The sequence below is a fragment of the Staurois parvus genome, unplaced genomic scaffold (assembly GCF_062004578.1).
Source record: "Staurois parvus isolate SC_StPar_1 unplaced genomic scaffold, SC_StPar_1.0 ptg000670l, whole genome shotgun sequence".
NCBI classification, from domain to species: Eukaryota; Metazoa; Chordata; class Amphibia; order Anura; family Ranidae; genus Staurois; species Staurois parvus.
In genome coordinates this window covers 2,367,455-2,381,273 of record NW_028318466.1, presented here as the reverse complement: position 1 = coordinate 2,381,273, position 13,819 = coordinate 2,367,455, and the positions used below count along the sequence as shown (strand labels likewise).

The window sequence follows — 13,819 nt, the reverse complement described above, 5'->3', positions numbered from 1 at the left end:
CTTTTTCCTTATATTCTGTTGTTTCCTTAAAAGCGGCTTGTTTGTATCTCAATATCTGTATCCTTTTTTCTATTTTTGCAATTATTTCTTACTCCTGGACACAATGAAGTTGATGAATTATTCCCACTCTGATCAGTGTGAGCATATTCTATAGTTTGTGAAGTGGAAGAACTGTTTCTATAAAAAAAAATAACCTATCAACCATATTGTTATAGTTTTTAAAGCTTGCATGTCTGCTAGTAGGGAGAAATCTGATTATGTAAACTTGACAAGAATCATTTTAGAGATAACACCAACTAATCCTTATCAGTCCCTGTTCTCAAGATCAAGCCATAGACACTTGGACATGGCCAGTTTGTATCATCAGTAATGAACCTACCAGTTTATTTTTGTTTCAGAAAACCAGAATGCCAGAAAAAATCCAGATAAACGTGGGGAGATCATACAATTTTGTGTCCCTGTTGTATATACTCAGGACCTTAGAGCAGTACAACTAATTACCTAGCCACTGTGCTACCAGAATAGAGTTTGATATTATTTATGGTTTAGAGCTTACCAAAATTATTACAAATTAATATGCGGGGAAAAATATTTATTAGTCATAGCTGTATCAAAGTGCAGTGGCTAAATGGCAAGCACTTCCGCGTGGCAGTACTAGGGTATTTGGTTTGAATCCCAACCACAGCACCACCTGCCTGGAGTTTGCATGCTCTCCCTGTGCCTGCGTGGGTTTCCTCCGGGTAATCCAATTTCCTTCCACACTCCAAAGACATGCTGGTAGGTTAATTGGCTCCTGTCTAAATTGGCCCTAGTATGTATGAATGTAAGTTAGGGACTTTAGATTGTATACCCCTTGAGGGTTAGGAACTGATGCGAATGTACAATATATATCTGTGAAGTGCTGCGTAAATTGACAGCAATATATAAGTACCTGTAATAAAATAAATAATCAAAGCTGATTATATTTTTTTTGTTCCAAAAATCATCACTGGTTTTAATTAGGTGGATGAAAGCAGAAGATTTCAGTTGTTTGTATGGAAAAGACTACAAGAACAAAGTCTGGAAGTGATTTTATATTGCACTTTATGTTATGGTAAGTCAGCCCAGCCAAATCCTATACATCTTCTAACTTATATAATTAGAGAGAAAATATAATAAACTTATGATTTAAAATCGTAGTGTCATTGGTGAACATCACATGTATTGTCTAGCTGAATTGTCCTACATTTGGTTTGAACAGGGTCAGTGAAGTTCAGAAGGTAAACTTGAACCCCACTGAAAGCAATGGGAGCTGAATCTATCACATAAAAGATGTAAATTGTCTGTGCTAAAAAAGTAAATCTATTTGGCCGGGAGCAGTGACTATTTGCTGTATATGCTTAATGTGAAATATTTAAAAGATGTCCAATTTCTTTAAAGCCAATCTCCAGGTTTCAACCTCCCTGGCGGTATGATTATTTCAGATTTTTGGTGCTGAAAGCGGTACCATTATTTTGCATGGAAATATGTATTTTTTTTATTGTAGGCCTGTCATTTTTAGGAATAACTCACTGAAATCTGCCTGAACAAGAGTCTAGTAAACATTCCGGATATGATAAAACTTGAAACACGAAATCATAAATTATAATTTAATACATAATCATAAAAAATAATAATATAATAAATTTAATTCAATAATATAATCAAACCAAAAACACTGAAATATGAAATATAGCGCCAAGTTCGCACATTGCTGAGCAAAGTCGCAAAATTGTTTTCAGTATCTGATGATGAATTTCCCCACAAATCATTATCACTTAATTCTGCAAGTGGTTCTGATTTACGATCGCTGTTCTCTAGCTGGTCTAAAACCGCTTTTGACCTAAAAGGATGCTTTTTGGACACCATGGACTTTCCTAAGTTTCCAGGCAGAAAGAACAGTAAAAATGCAGGCAGGGCACAGGACAAAGCACTGGAGACAAAATGTATGTGAAATGCTTTGAAACAGCAATGTTTTGCTATGTAATATTCATTTAAAAAAAAAGACAGTTTTTAAAATTTTTAAATTTGCCGCCGGTTCCGCCCCCCGCACGTCTCAACGTCACAGGGACCGGAACACGGAAGCCGGATGCCAGCATCGGCCGGAGGAGATGGCCAGGGACGCTGCAGGGGACACATCGCGGGAGCTCGGGGATACTGCTTTTGGTACTGAAATTTCACCCCGAGCTACACTCGGGAATAACGCCAGGGAGGCTAATGAACTTTAAATAATTTATTTGGACCACGTTGGTCCAAACAAACAATTTACTTCACTAACAGATGTAGCTGCTGTGGGAGCTGCATAAATATACATGAATCCAGATTTGTCTGGTTCAGTAGGGGTCAGCCAAATATCAATCTATGTATGGGCAGGGTGATTATACAGAAGTTGATCTACCCATCAACTTCTGTACAACCATCATTGGGTTTTTCCCAGTTGATCAGCACCACAGGCTATAGCTGGCAGCGCTGATCAGTGTACTTTGACAGCGGGGAAGTCGCCTCACTGTTAGAATGCAAGGGTTCTGTGTGAGGATTCTCCCATCCACATTGAAAAACAATAACAAAAGTCTGACAGATGCTCTAAATCATGTATCAGTAAATGGCGGACCGCTGTCTGAAAACGGACCACATGACAGTCCTATGAGAGCCGCGGCTCCGCCACTTAGCAGCCTGGGTGTCCTCTCCAGGATAAATATATTGGAGCAATCATTAGGTATGGTGACTGCATTAGTTTTCTTGTTTAGGTTTTTTTTCCTTGTGTTTTCACCTGGTGATATGGCCAATAACACACCTTCTGTATTAGAGCGCCCCCACTCTAGATGGAGGAACACGGTGCACACATTTGGACTGCAGCATTGTCAATCTGGGGGAGGGGAGTGTTAAACTAAATTTAAATACACTGACAAACTGAAGCCAAACTCTAGCTAATCCTTTGTAAGCAGCTACAGCTTTTCCTTTTGGGATAAAGTTTTTACATGAATAAATAAAAACTGATCATTCTAAGCACCCCTGCCAGTGTTAAATGGCTTATCTCATCCCAGCAACTAAAGCATCTGTAAGAGAGCTTGTTCTTTTGAAAGTAAACAGGTTTGCTGGCCAGATCACCATTTGAAAATAGAAGAAAGGAAACTTAAAAAAGGAAACTAATGCAGCCATCACATCTAAGAATTGGTAAGCTACAATATAATCAATGTTTGCTTTTGTGTTTAATACCATTTTAACCTCTTCGCACCAGCGCCTCCTGGCCCTTTAAGAATTTCAGAAGTCGGGAGGTGGGGCGGGGTTTTAGGGTCATGTGACTGCCATGATTCGCCATCACGGCAGTCACATGATCGGAAAAGGTCCCGATCGAAAGGAGAGATTGGGACCTTTCCAGGAGTCGCGGACATATGTGCTGGGAGCGCGCTCTCAGCACATATGTATTTTATAATTGCACACAAATATGTCAGCGTCAAGGCCCAGACGCCAAGAGGCCGCATATTTCGGCATCAAGGGGTTAAGGATCTAACCCTTTCTCAAACAAAAAAAAGGTTTGGGGTCGAAGCTGTACATAATGTAAAAGATGCTTTAGTGGTCAGAAAGGAATGGGGGAGTAGTGTAATTTTTGTACAAGCACACTTATATAGAAATAAATCTGTCTTATTGTACCTATTTTATACTGCCTCTTTGTGCAATAAAACAAAAAAAAATTATATTTAAATACGAAAAAGGTCCGCTGCTTTTTATATGGTAGTTAGGGATTTCATTAAGTAGTAAAGATCCCATGTTGTTATGTTTCAGATAAATGTATACCTGATGAAGAATGTGAATTGGATCCCATACCTCCCACTGAAATAGACATGGACATCGTCTTTATCCTGGACAGTTCTCGGAACATCAGGAGTGATGTATTTTTGCATGCCAAAGACTTTGTTAGCTCAATGCTTGATCATATTGTTTTATCATCTCGGCCAAGAGTACAAGGCACTGGAGCTAGAGCAGCTCTGGTTCAACAAGCCAATCCCAGCTTTCTGCCCAATCGAAATATAAGCCCCGTCAAGACAGAGTTTGACCTTGTTAGTTACAATGATAAGAATCTAATGAAACGATACATTGAGGAAGCTGTGACACAACTGGAAGGTCCATCTTCATTGGGCTATTCTCTTCAGTGGACCATAGAAAATATTTTCAAAAAGGCTCCCTATCCAAGAAAGCACAAAGTTATTTTTACAATCCTGGGAAGTAAAACAAGTTTCTGGGACAGAGAGAAACTAAAAGAAATATCCAGAAAAGCAAAGTGTGAAAAGTTCACATTATTTGTCCTTGCTTTTGGAAAGGAAGTAAGCCACAGTGAACTGAATGAACTGTCCAGCCTCCCCCATGACCAGCATGCCCTACATCTACTTGCAGTTGCAAAGCCTGAGCTAATATATGCCGAGAGATTCACCCAAGCTTTCATTCATCTTCTGAGTAGTAAGTGACAATGTATTATTTAATGTATAGATGTTTGGGTGTAAACAGAACAATGACAACCTTGGACCCCAGGTAAAAGTGACTAATGTGCTGCTTATTAGTGTGACAGGTAGTATAAACTTTAGCAGTGGGGTTATCTTTCTGATTCCCATTGTAGGTTGTCATCTTATCCCAGCTGTATATGGCTGATAATGATGCAAGTATTGAAAGAGCATGATAACCTTTCAGGGTAGACCAATGGGTTGTTTTAAAACCTCCTCCCAAGTATATAGCTACCTTCCTTTGTTCCCTTTCCACACTCCATGTAGCACTGGGAACACCCAATACTTCCAGATAAAAGTATGTAACTTGCACCATGTGTACATTGGCCTATCACTTGTGTCACATGGCGAGTCTATAGCCCTGTTTATGCTAGGACTCATTACTTACACAGGGATTTCTTTTGTTACAAGCTGCTAAAATGAATAGTGGGGGAGCAAAAGTAAAGGCTGCTGGGAAGGGCTAAATTAAGATGAACTTGATGCTTTGCCCTTTGTGGGTATAACTTAGATTAACTTTAAAGTGAAAATACACTTCATCTGAGCACCACAAACCAAAAACACTGTTTAATTCATGTTTAATATTCAAAGCAAACTCACCCATCCAAGTCTCAATGCTTTATTTTGTTGAGAAATAGCCCCTAGCTTCTCTAGCCATGGCCATCTTGAGTAAGGCCAGATGATTTTTTTTCTGGAATCCATCTGCCCTTCTCTCAGGCAGCCAGACAGGAGGGTGTGCTTAGCTGAGAAAACTGGAAGAGCAAAAGGTCTGCTCCAGGTGAGTGCCGAATCTGCATGACCCCTCCACAGACATGCAGGTGCTGGCCCGATCCGTGATCACAGATGCAATGGAAAAACAGAATGGTTGGCCGCACAAACAGCGTTGTGGTGGATGAAATCCTTTGTTGGAATCCTTTACTGTAAATGCAACATGACAGCTCCAAGACAGGACAGAGGAGCAGTAGACACGTTTCACACGAACACGTGCTTAGTCATTACATTGATGACTATGACTAATGACTAAGCAGATGTTCGTGTGAAACACGTCTACTGCTCCTCTGTCTTGTCTTGGAGCTGTCATGTTCTTATCATATTGCATGTAAAGGATTCCAATAAAGGATTTCATCCACCACATTGCTGTTTGTGCGGCCAACCATTCTGTTTTTCCATTAGCTGAGAAAACCCCTCCTCCTGTCCTGAAGACTCATGGGATGTATGACAACCTTTGCCTAGGCATGGAAACCATTTAATACAAATAAATATGATACACTTTCCTATCTCTTTAGCAATGCTAGCAGCATAAGGATTACAAATAGTCAATGTTGATTGAGAGAGTGAAGTTCAGCTTTAAACTGAAAGAGCTGCAATAACACTGTTCAACAGGTAAAAAGTTTTGGGCATAAAATTAGCTAATCTTACATAATTTTGGGGTGCTGAAAACGAAAATGACCCTAAAAAATGTTGATTGGCTCTAGTTTCCATGATATATTCACCCATCTAATGACGTAAGCCATTCAAAATTATGATGCAACTTCAGCTGCATATTACGCAATTGATACTGGTGACCAATAGAAAATTGCATGTATACTGAGATGATGCAATATTAGCCTTTAATTGCATCACTTCACTCCATAAAAGCTGCAGTATCTGTAGCTGATTGTAGTTCGACAGCGTCTTTACATTTCGTTTTATGCTTATATAGGCTACTCAGTAATGCCTCGAACTTGTGTGAATAAAGCAGATAATTTCTGCTATATCTGCAGTGAAATAACTTTTATCTCACAAAAAAGGAGGATAACAGGAATGATTAAGAAAGCCTACAACTTGTATTTTGGCTGCAAGATAGGAGACCAGGACAAGAGCTGGGCACCACATATATGCTGCAATTCTTGTGGGACGGCACTGGAGCAATGGTTGAATGGAAAAAAGGCATCTATGCCTTTCGCTGTGCCAATGATTTGGAGAGAGCCAACAGATCATGTTAGTAATTGTTACTTTTGTATGGTGCCTCCAACAAAAGGGCTAAATAAGAAGAAAAATTTATCTGTGCACTATCCAAATATTCCATCGGCAATACGTCCAGTTCCTCATGGAGAGGGGCTACCAATTCCTAAAGCACCAGAATCCTTCGTGGTTGAGTCAAGTGAGGAAGAACCTGAAGCGTGTAGTCATGTGCAGTTGTAAGAGATAGCCCTTTCCTCGAATACAAGAGAAAAGCCAAGAGAAGCAAAACCGACACAAACTGAAGACAAAACTAGTGAGAATCCTAAGTATTAAAATGATTCAACTTAGCTTATGGCTATAATTTTTCTTGGTAATCCTATGCAATATATTATGCCATTTAGGCTTTGTTATGTAGTCAATATCACTTGCTTTATATTTGTGGAAAGACATCTATCTATATAATTATTGTGCACTATGTAGTCATTACGCCTATAGTAGAAAACTTTCCGTTTACAGAAAAACTAGAGCCAATTGACAAATTTCATTGTTATATTTGAACTCAGAATGTGAAATTCATTAAGAAATGGATCCTTTTGTTTCCAAAACTGGCAAAAAATAAAAATTTGTTGAACAGTGTAATTAGCAGTTGCTCCCCTGTGCAGTCTACAAAGTGGCAAGCATTAAAATATGTGGCTTTTGTGGTCACATTTAAAAGCAAAGGTAGGCTAGGAAGGCCAGCACTTCTTCTTGAATTAAAGGACCATCTTATCTGTATCTTCCTGAAGTTCCTATGTTGTGCTAAGGTGCTTGATCTCAAAATTTAATGATCAAATCTTGAAGAGATGTCCAATTGCCTGGCACTGTTCATCTTTAACTAATTTGCTCCTGACAATACCAGTGAAATTAAAGTGTTACTAAACCCACAGCAGTAAAATCAGTCTGTATATTATTATTATTATTATTCAGCATTTATATAGCGCCAAAGGGTTTGCTCAGCGCTGTACAAGGGCAGGGGGACAAGACATGAGACAAGTCAGATGCAGTAAAGCATGCTTGATATACTCATTGTGGATCCTAAGGGGTTAATCCTCTGCATTGTGTAAAATTGTCATTTGAACCTGATTTTTCTGATCCTCCCCTTCTTCCAGTGCCCCCCTCTTATCTCCTGATAAGACATATTGAATCAATCTGCGCATGCTCTGTTTGGTGTGTATTGCTAGAGAGGTTTAGTGAATGCAGGGTCCTGGGTTTAGTAACATTTTAACAGATAGCAGATTACAGTGTACAGAAAATAGCAGTCTCGGGTCTGTTTTGATGATCTTACAGCCCTCTTCCCAGCAGTCTCTTAAATCTTGGTCTTCTAGTATTAAAAGCAATACCTTAGCAGCTTCCTCTGTTTTTTTTTACATTTGGGAGGCAGCCAGAAGCTTAATATATCACTTGGTCAGAGCACCTATTGCTAATTTTGTTTTTCTGTATTAAACAGGTATTCTATTCTTGGCTTTAGTGCCATGCAAGATAATAACCTAATAACCTATATATGAGGTGTGTCCAGAATATAATGAGAATGAAGTTCCTACATTCGAGAAGACCTCTGTGAAGGGAGAAGTTGGCCAAGGTCACTTCGTGTGGGGTGCCAGGCATACGTTAGAACACTGATCAGTTGCATTTTAGCTCTGTCAGAGTTGAGACATTCTTTTTTGTGACATCCCGTTCAAGTGCCTTGTATTAAGAAAAAGATCAATGAGTTTGGAACTGCTATACGTGATAAAGATTTGTGTGACATTGGGTAAAAGTGCATCAGAAGCTTTGGAAATGGTGAATCTGCGCTATCATCTGTATAAGTGTACCAATGGCACAAGGCCTTCAAGGAAGGGACGAGAAGGTGTTGAAGACGAACAATGATCAGGACACCCCTCTTCATCAAAAACAGAAAAAAATGTGGATGCAGTGAGGTCTGTTCTCAACTGTGACTAACGGCTCACTATCAGAATGATTACAGAGGAAATGGGAATTACCAAGTCAATTGTTCATTGAAATCGTGACTCAGGATTTGAACTCGAGAAAAGTGTGTGCAAAACTTTTTCCAAAGAACTACGCCAACTCGTTTGCAAAGACCTGTTGGCCCCTTTAGAAAGAGAGCCTGATTTTTTTTAGATGAATCCTGGGTAGTTAAATACAATGCTGAGACAAAAAAGAAAGTTCAGAAAAGAACATGCCCACGTCACCTCACCCCAAGAAAGCTTAAATGGCCAAGTCAAATGTAAAAGCAATGGTCATTGTTTTTTTTATTCACCTGGAATTGTCCGTAAGGAATTTTTACCTACTGGTCAAACTGTGAATCAAAGATTTTACCAGGAAAATCTTGGTCACTTGAGACGGTTTTTCATGTGCTTCCTGAGGTCAGCTAAACTTGGATCCTTCATCATGACAATGTACCGAGTCAAAGTTCCTTAGGGCTGTCAGAGAGTTTTTGGCTGAAAAACACATCACAGTGCCTCCCCATCCACCTTACAGCCCTGACTTGGTTCCTTGTGATTTTTTCATTTTACCAAAGATGAAGAAGGGTTTGAAAGGACACCATTTTGATTATGTGGATAATGTCCAAAGAGCCACTACACAGGCTCTGAATGCCATTCCACTTGAACACTTCCATGGATGCTCTGAAAAATAGAAAAATCTCTGGGAGTGTTGTGTACACTCACAAGGTACATATTGTGAAGAAGACCATTATCAATTGTAACATTTTCATTGAATTAATTTATAAAATATCATTCTTTTTACTTTCTGGACACACCACATATTAATCTAGCAGCACACTTAGCCTGAAAAGAATAAGCACATACTTATGTCAATGTTATAACTGAGAATGAATTAAAGATGCCTGTTTTATTCAAGCAAAAGTGCTGTAATTCTTCACTCTTATAAATATGACTGTGGAACTGAGGAGGTGGAGTTGCTGCCAGGGGTGGACTGACAACTCATGGGGCCCCCGGGCAAAAGGGGATCATGGGGCCCCTGTGTCCTTGCCCAAACTCAAAAAAGCCTATGAATAAGGTACCAGAGGCATCTCATGGGGCCCCCTACTGACCCTTCGGGCAGTGCCCAAGTTTCCATATGGTCAGTCCGCCCCTGATTGCTGCACACTTTGCTGTCAGCAGTGATAACAGATGAGCTGTGGCATGCCCCGGCTCTTGCTATGTTATGTGGTTTAGTGACACTTAAAATGTAACCTGCTTATTTTTTTATTATTCTATAGCAACTTGATTTTCTAGCTATTTGCCATTTTCATCACTGATTTAGTTTTTTTTTTTTAAGATGATATTAACTCTTATCCAGGATCAGCTTTTCAAGCAGAATGTGAAGGACGCGGAGATTCACTGATCTCTCTTGCAGAAAGGTAATATATATTATATTATTATTCCTTTTCAGTATATTTGGTTTACATGAAGGAAATATTCAAGTAATATGCAACCTGAAAAAATATGTGAGTGAATATCTGCCTTTGATTTTTGATTATAACCTCACCTGAGATGAGACCATAATAGAAGAGGATAGGTGAAGAAGAATTTCTTGCAGTTATGTAAACCACTTGGGGCCAGGGGCAGTCTGACCATTTGGAAACTCGGGCACTGCCCGAGTGCCCGGGGTCAGTAGGGGGCCCTATGAGATGCCCCTGGTACCTTTTTCATAGGGTTTTTTGAGTTTGGGCAAGGACACAGGAGCCCCATGATCCCTTATTGCCCGGGGGCCCCATGAGTTGTCAGACCGCCCCTGCTTGGGGCTTTGTGTTATGAGTACAGAATTGTATATTAGTGTGTGCACTGCACTCCTGACACTGTGTGAACCCTACTTTCTATGGTAGAGCAAAATATGTATGAGAGATTAATGTGATTATAAATACCAATGTGTTATGTGAATATTTGCGTTTAATTAAGCATCAGAATAAAAACATCTTGAATATAAATTTTGCAATGTGACTATACTGTAAATGCTAATGTGATGTTTCTATGGGTTTGTAAAACAAGAGCAAACTTTTCATAGTACATTTGCATGATAGGTCTACATTTATCAGACACAATTAAAGGTTTTAAGATTATTTGATATGTTTTTGATCATATAATTAGGTATTTTTTCAACATTTGATGCATAAATCTATATATCAACATTCATGTAACAGGATCTGTCAGGGGATGAACAGCCAGGAGCAATCTGTATTGGTTGTAATCTGTTTGGAAAACAAATTGAGTTTTTGTATGTATAATTTATGGTACTTGGCTTTAATTCCCCTTGAATATCATGAGCTGAGCAACTTCAAACAATGGTTCTGGCTGTTTATAGTGTCTATTAGCTGTTACTACATCAATTCTGTAAACTCTAAAAAATATGGGGATAATATTTTAAGGATGCAGGGGAAAATTTACAAATGCGAACTAAAACCACGAGTCAGGTACTGTGGCCACATTTCGTCATTAGAAGTCCTAAAGCAATCTCTAGATAAGACGGGATCAGTGTCTAAACAAACTGAGTACGAAAGAAATCTAAGAATAACCAATTGCCTGGCACAATTAACTCCACATCGTGCTGATGTTTTAGAACCTCAGAAAAAAATTAAACAACATGTTATTAATACTGACTTCAAGGGGATAGGCAGTGGTTTTACACCTACCTCCCCTGTTTTGTTGGAGTGACTGTTGGCTGCACTGGATATTTGTCAAGGTCCTACCTTTTCCCAGAGGTTATGTTTCTCCATGTGCTGGCATCCATGTTGGATTTCTGCAGAGCATGGTGGGAATCTTTTATGCCTTCTGGTCTCTGAGGTCCATCCCCCAGAGGGGTGTGGCTGATTACATATAAGCCTGTGGTCCGCACATGCTCTTTGCACTTGTGTCTTGTGTCTTTGTGTTGCTATAACTCTGTTCTGACTCTCGTGACTCTCCTGTATCTGACTCGGCTTGTGACCTGACCACTCTTTGTGTTCTCCTTTGATCTAACCCTCCGTTGCTGAACTCGGCCCGTGACCCGTGATTCTCGTCTGCTGTCCTGTACCGTTTTTTGTCCCGTTGTTGTCGACCCGGCCTGCCCGACTACTCTATTGTCTTTTCCACCAGCTACACGCCATTGGCGGTGGCCATTACCGCAACTGAGGTGTCTCGGGGGCCGCGACCTGGTTCCTGGCTGCGTCAAGTCCATCCCCACCATCAGGGGCCCTGGTGAAGGGCAGCCTGGGACTTAGACTCCGCACCCTGGGGGACTTCGGTCTGTGGGTGGTGGTTGTCGCCAGCCAGTGCGTTACATTGTTGAGACCTGCCTGTCCGCTCCACAGCTCCTGCCCTGACATTATTGATACTCAATAAGTTTCTATGTGAAAGATTATAGCGAGGAAGAATAAGTCACTTGCCTATATGAACTTTATTCTATTAAAGCAATGAAGGGGGGGAATGTTTATTATAATGTGAACACACACAACGCTTTTCCAGATTTGGAGAGGTGAAAAATAGGAGGTAAACATAAAGAAACATATATATGAAATATCTAGATCCAATTCAATAAAAAACAAGGCACTGTCAGGAGGCAAGTTAGGGTACTATCCTCCCAGATATGCAGTGGCCCACTCTACGCCATGATTTAATATTTTCATTCTACGCCAGGTCCTATCACCCAGCAGGACCCCTTTACTTTTATCTTTGTACCTTCTTTCCTATGTGGAAGATATGGTGAGGTGGAGGCCCATAATACTTGACTGCCAGTTCATTGTATCTTTTTGACAGTTCCTGGTGAAGTGTGTTTATATTAGAAACATGTTAAACTCTACCTGGGCCCTACAGTCATGATTAACATGCAAGACTAAAGTGATATACAGTATATAGATATTAAGTTGATGGGTGAGGACAATTAGGGCACTTTGTGAAAGAAAGCAATGTTCACATTGTGTCTACATTTTGGACATATAAAGACCCCTAGTGAATCTTAGAGAGGGGAACCTTCATTAGTTTTGCATGATGATGTTATAGCAACTGTGTATACACATTAATGCTTTTTAAACAAGTTGATTATAATGAATGAGGAGATTTTTAACAAGAGAGAAGTCTGTACTAGTGCATCAAATCTGTTTAGCATCTATAAAGTCCCAGCTGATAGGAAAATTTAATTAATTAATACTGTAACTATGGCATGCCATGACAGCACAAAAAAATTCAATTGTTACCTGTAAGCAATGACTCATGCTGTATAAATGTAAGGATGAAAAACAATCCTTTTATGCATTTTAATCCTTGATGGAAATAGTAATCTTCTAGGTCCAAATAGAAAAAAGATATATATATATCTTGTAAGCTCCATGAGCAGGGCCCTCCTATTCCTTCTGTACTGAAATGTATTGTAATTGTACTGTCTCCCTTACAGTTGCAAGAAAAAGTATGTGAACCCCTGGGGATTACGTGGAGTTTTGCATGAATTGGGCATAAAATGTGCTCTAAACGTCATCTAAGTCACAACAATAGAAGAACACAGTCTGCTGAACATATTACTACACAAACATTACATGTTATGTGCAATTAAACCATGGCAACATCTAATGTTTGTGTAGTATTATGTTCAGCAGACTGTGTTCTTCTATTGCTATGACTTAGATGACGTTCAGAGCACATTTTATGCCCAATTCATGCAAAACTCCATGTAATCCCAAGGGGTTCACATACTTTTTGCTCCCTGCACTGTGAATGTTTACATGTTATGTGCAATTAAACCATGGCAACATCTAAACATTCACAGTGCAGGGAGGAAAAAGTATGTGAACGTTTGGACTTAAGAATTGGTTGACCCTCCTTTGGCAGCAATAACCTCAACCAAACGTTTCCTGTAGTTGCAGATCAGACCTGCACAACGATCTGGGGTAATTTTACACCACTCCTCTTCACAAAACTGTTTCAGTGTAGCAATACTCTTGGGATGTCTGGTGTGAATCGCTCTCTTAAGGTCATGCCACAGCATTTCAATCGGGTTGAGGTCAGGACTCTGACTGGGCCACTCCAGAAGGCGTATTCTGTGCTGTTGCAGCCATTGTTTTGTTGAATTACTTGTATGCTTTGGGTCATTGTCCTGTTGCATCACTTATCCCCTGCGGAGCTTCAGTTGGCGGACAGATGGTCATAAGTTTTCCTGCAAAATGTCTTGATAAACTCTGGAATTCATTTTCCCATCAATGACAACAATCTGCCCAGGACCTGAGGCAGCAAAGCAGCCCCAAACCATGATGCTCCCTCCGCCATGTTTTACAGTGGGGATGAGGTTTTGATGTTGGTGTGCTGTGCCTTTTTTTCTCCACACATAGTGTTGTGTGTTCTTCCCAAACAACTCAATCT

At 39.9% G+C, this 13,819-nt stretch overlaps 1 protein-coding gene across 1 annotated transcript in view; it reads left to right on the top strand.

The window, feature by feature from the left end:
* LOC149447777 (collagen alpha-4(VI) chain-like) overlaps positions 1–13,819 on the top strand; it is a 194,016-nt gene that overhangs the window by 142,600 nt on the left and 37,597 nt on the right. The window contains exons 35-37 of the mRNA XM_089652063.1: positions 1,003–1,093; positions 3,802–4,473; positions 9,774–9,855. Of these exons, the coding sequence (XP_089508189.1) occupies positions 1,003–1,093; positions 3,802–4,473; positions 9,774–9,855 (845 nt within the window). The remainder of the gene's footprint in view (positions 1–1,002; positions 1,094–3,801; positions 4,474–9,773; positions 9,856–13,819) is intronic.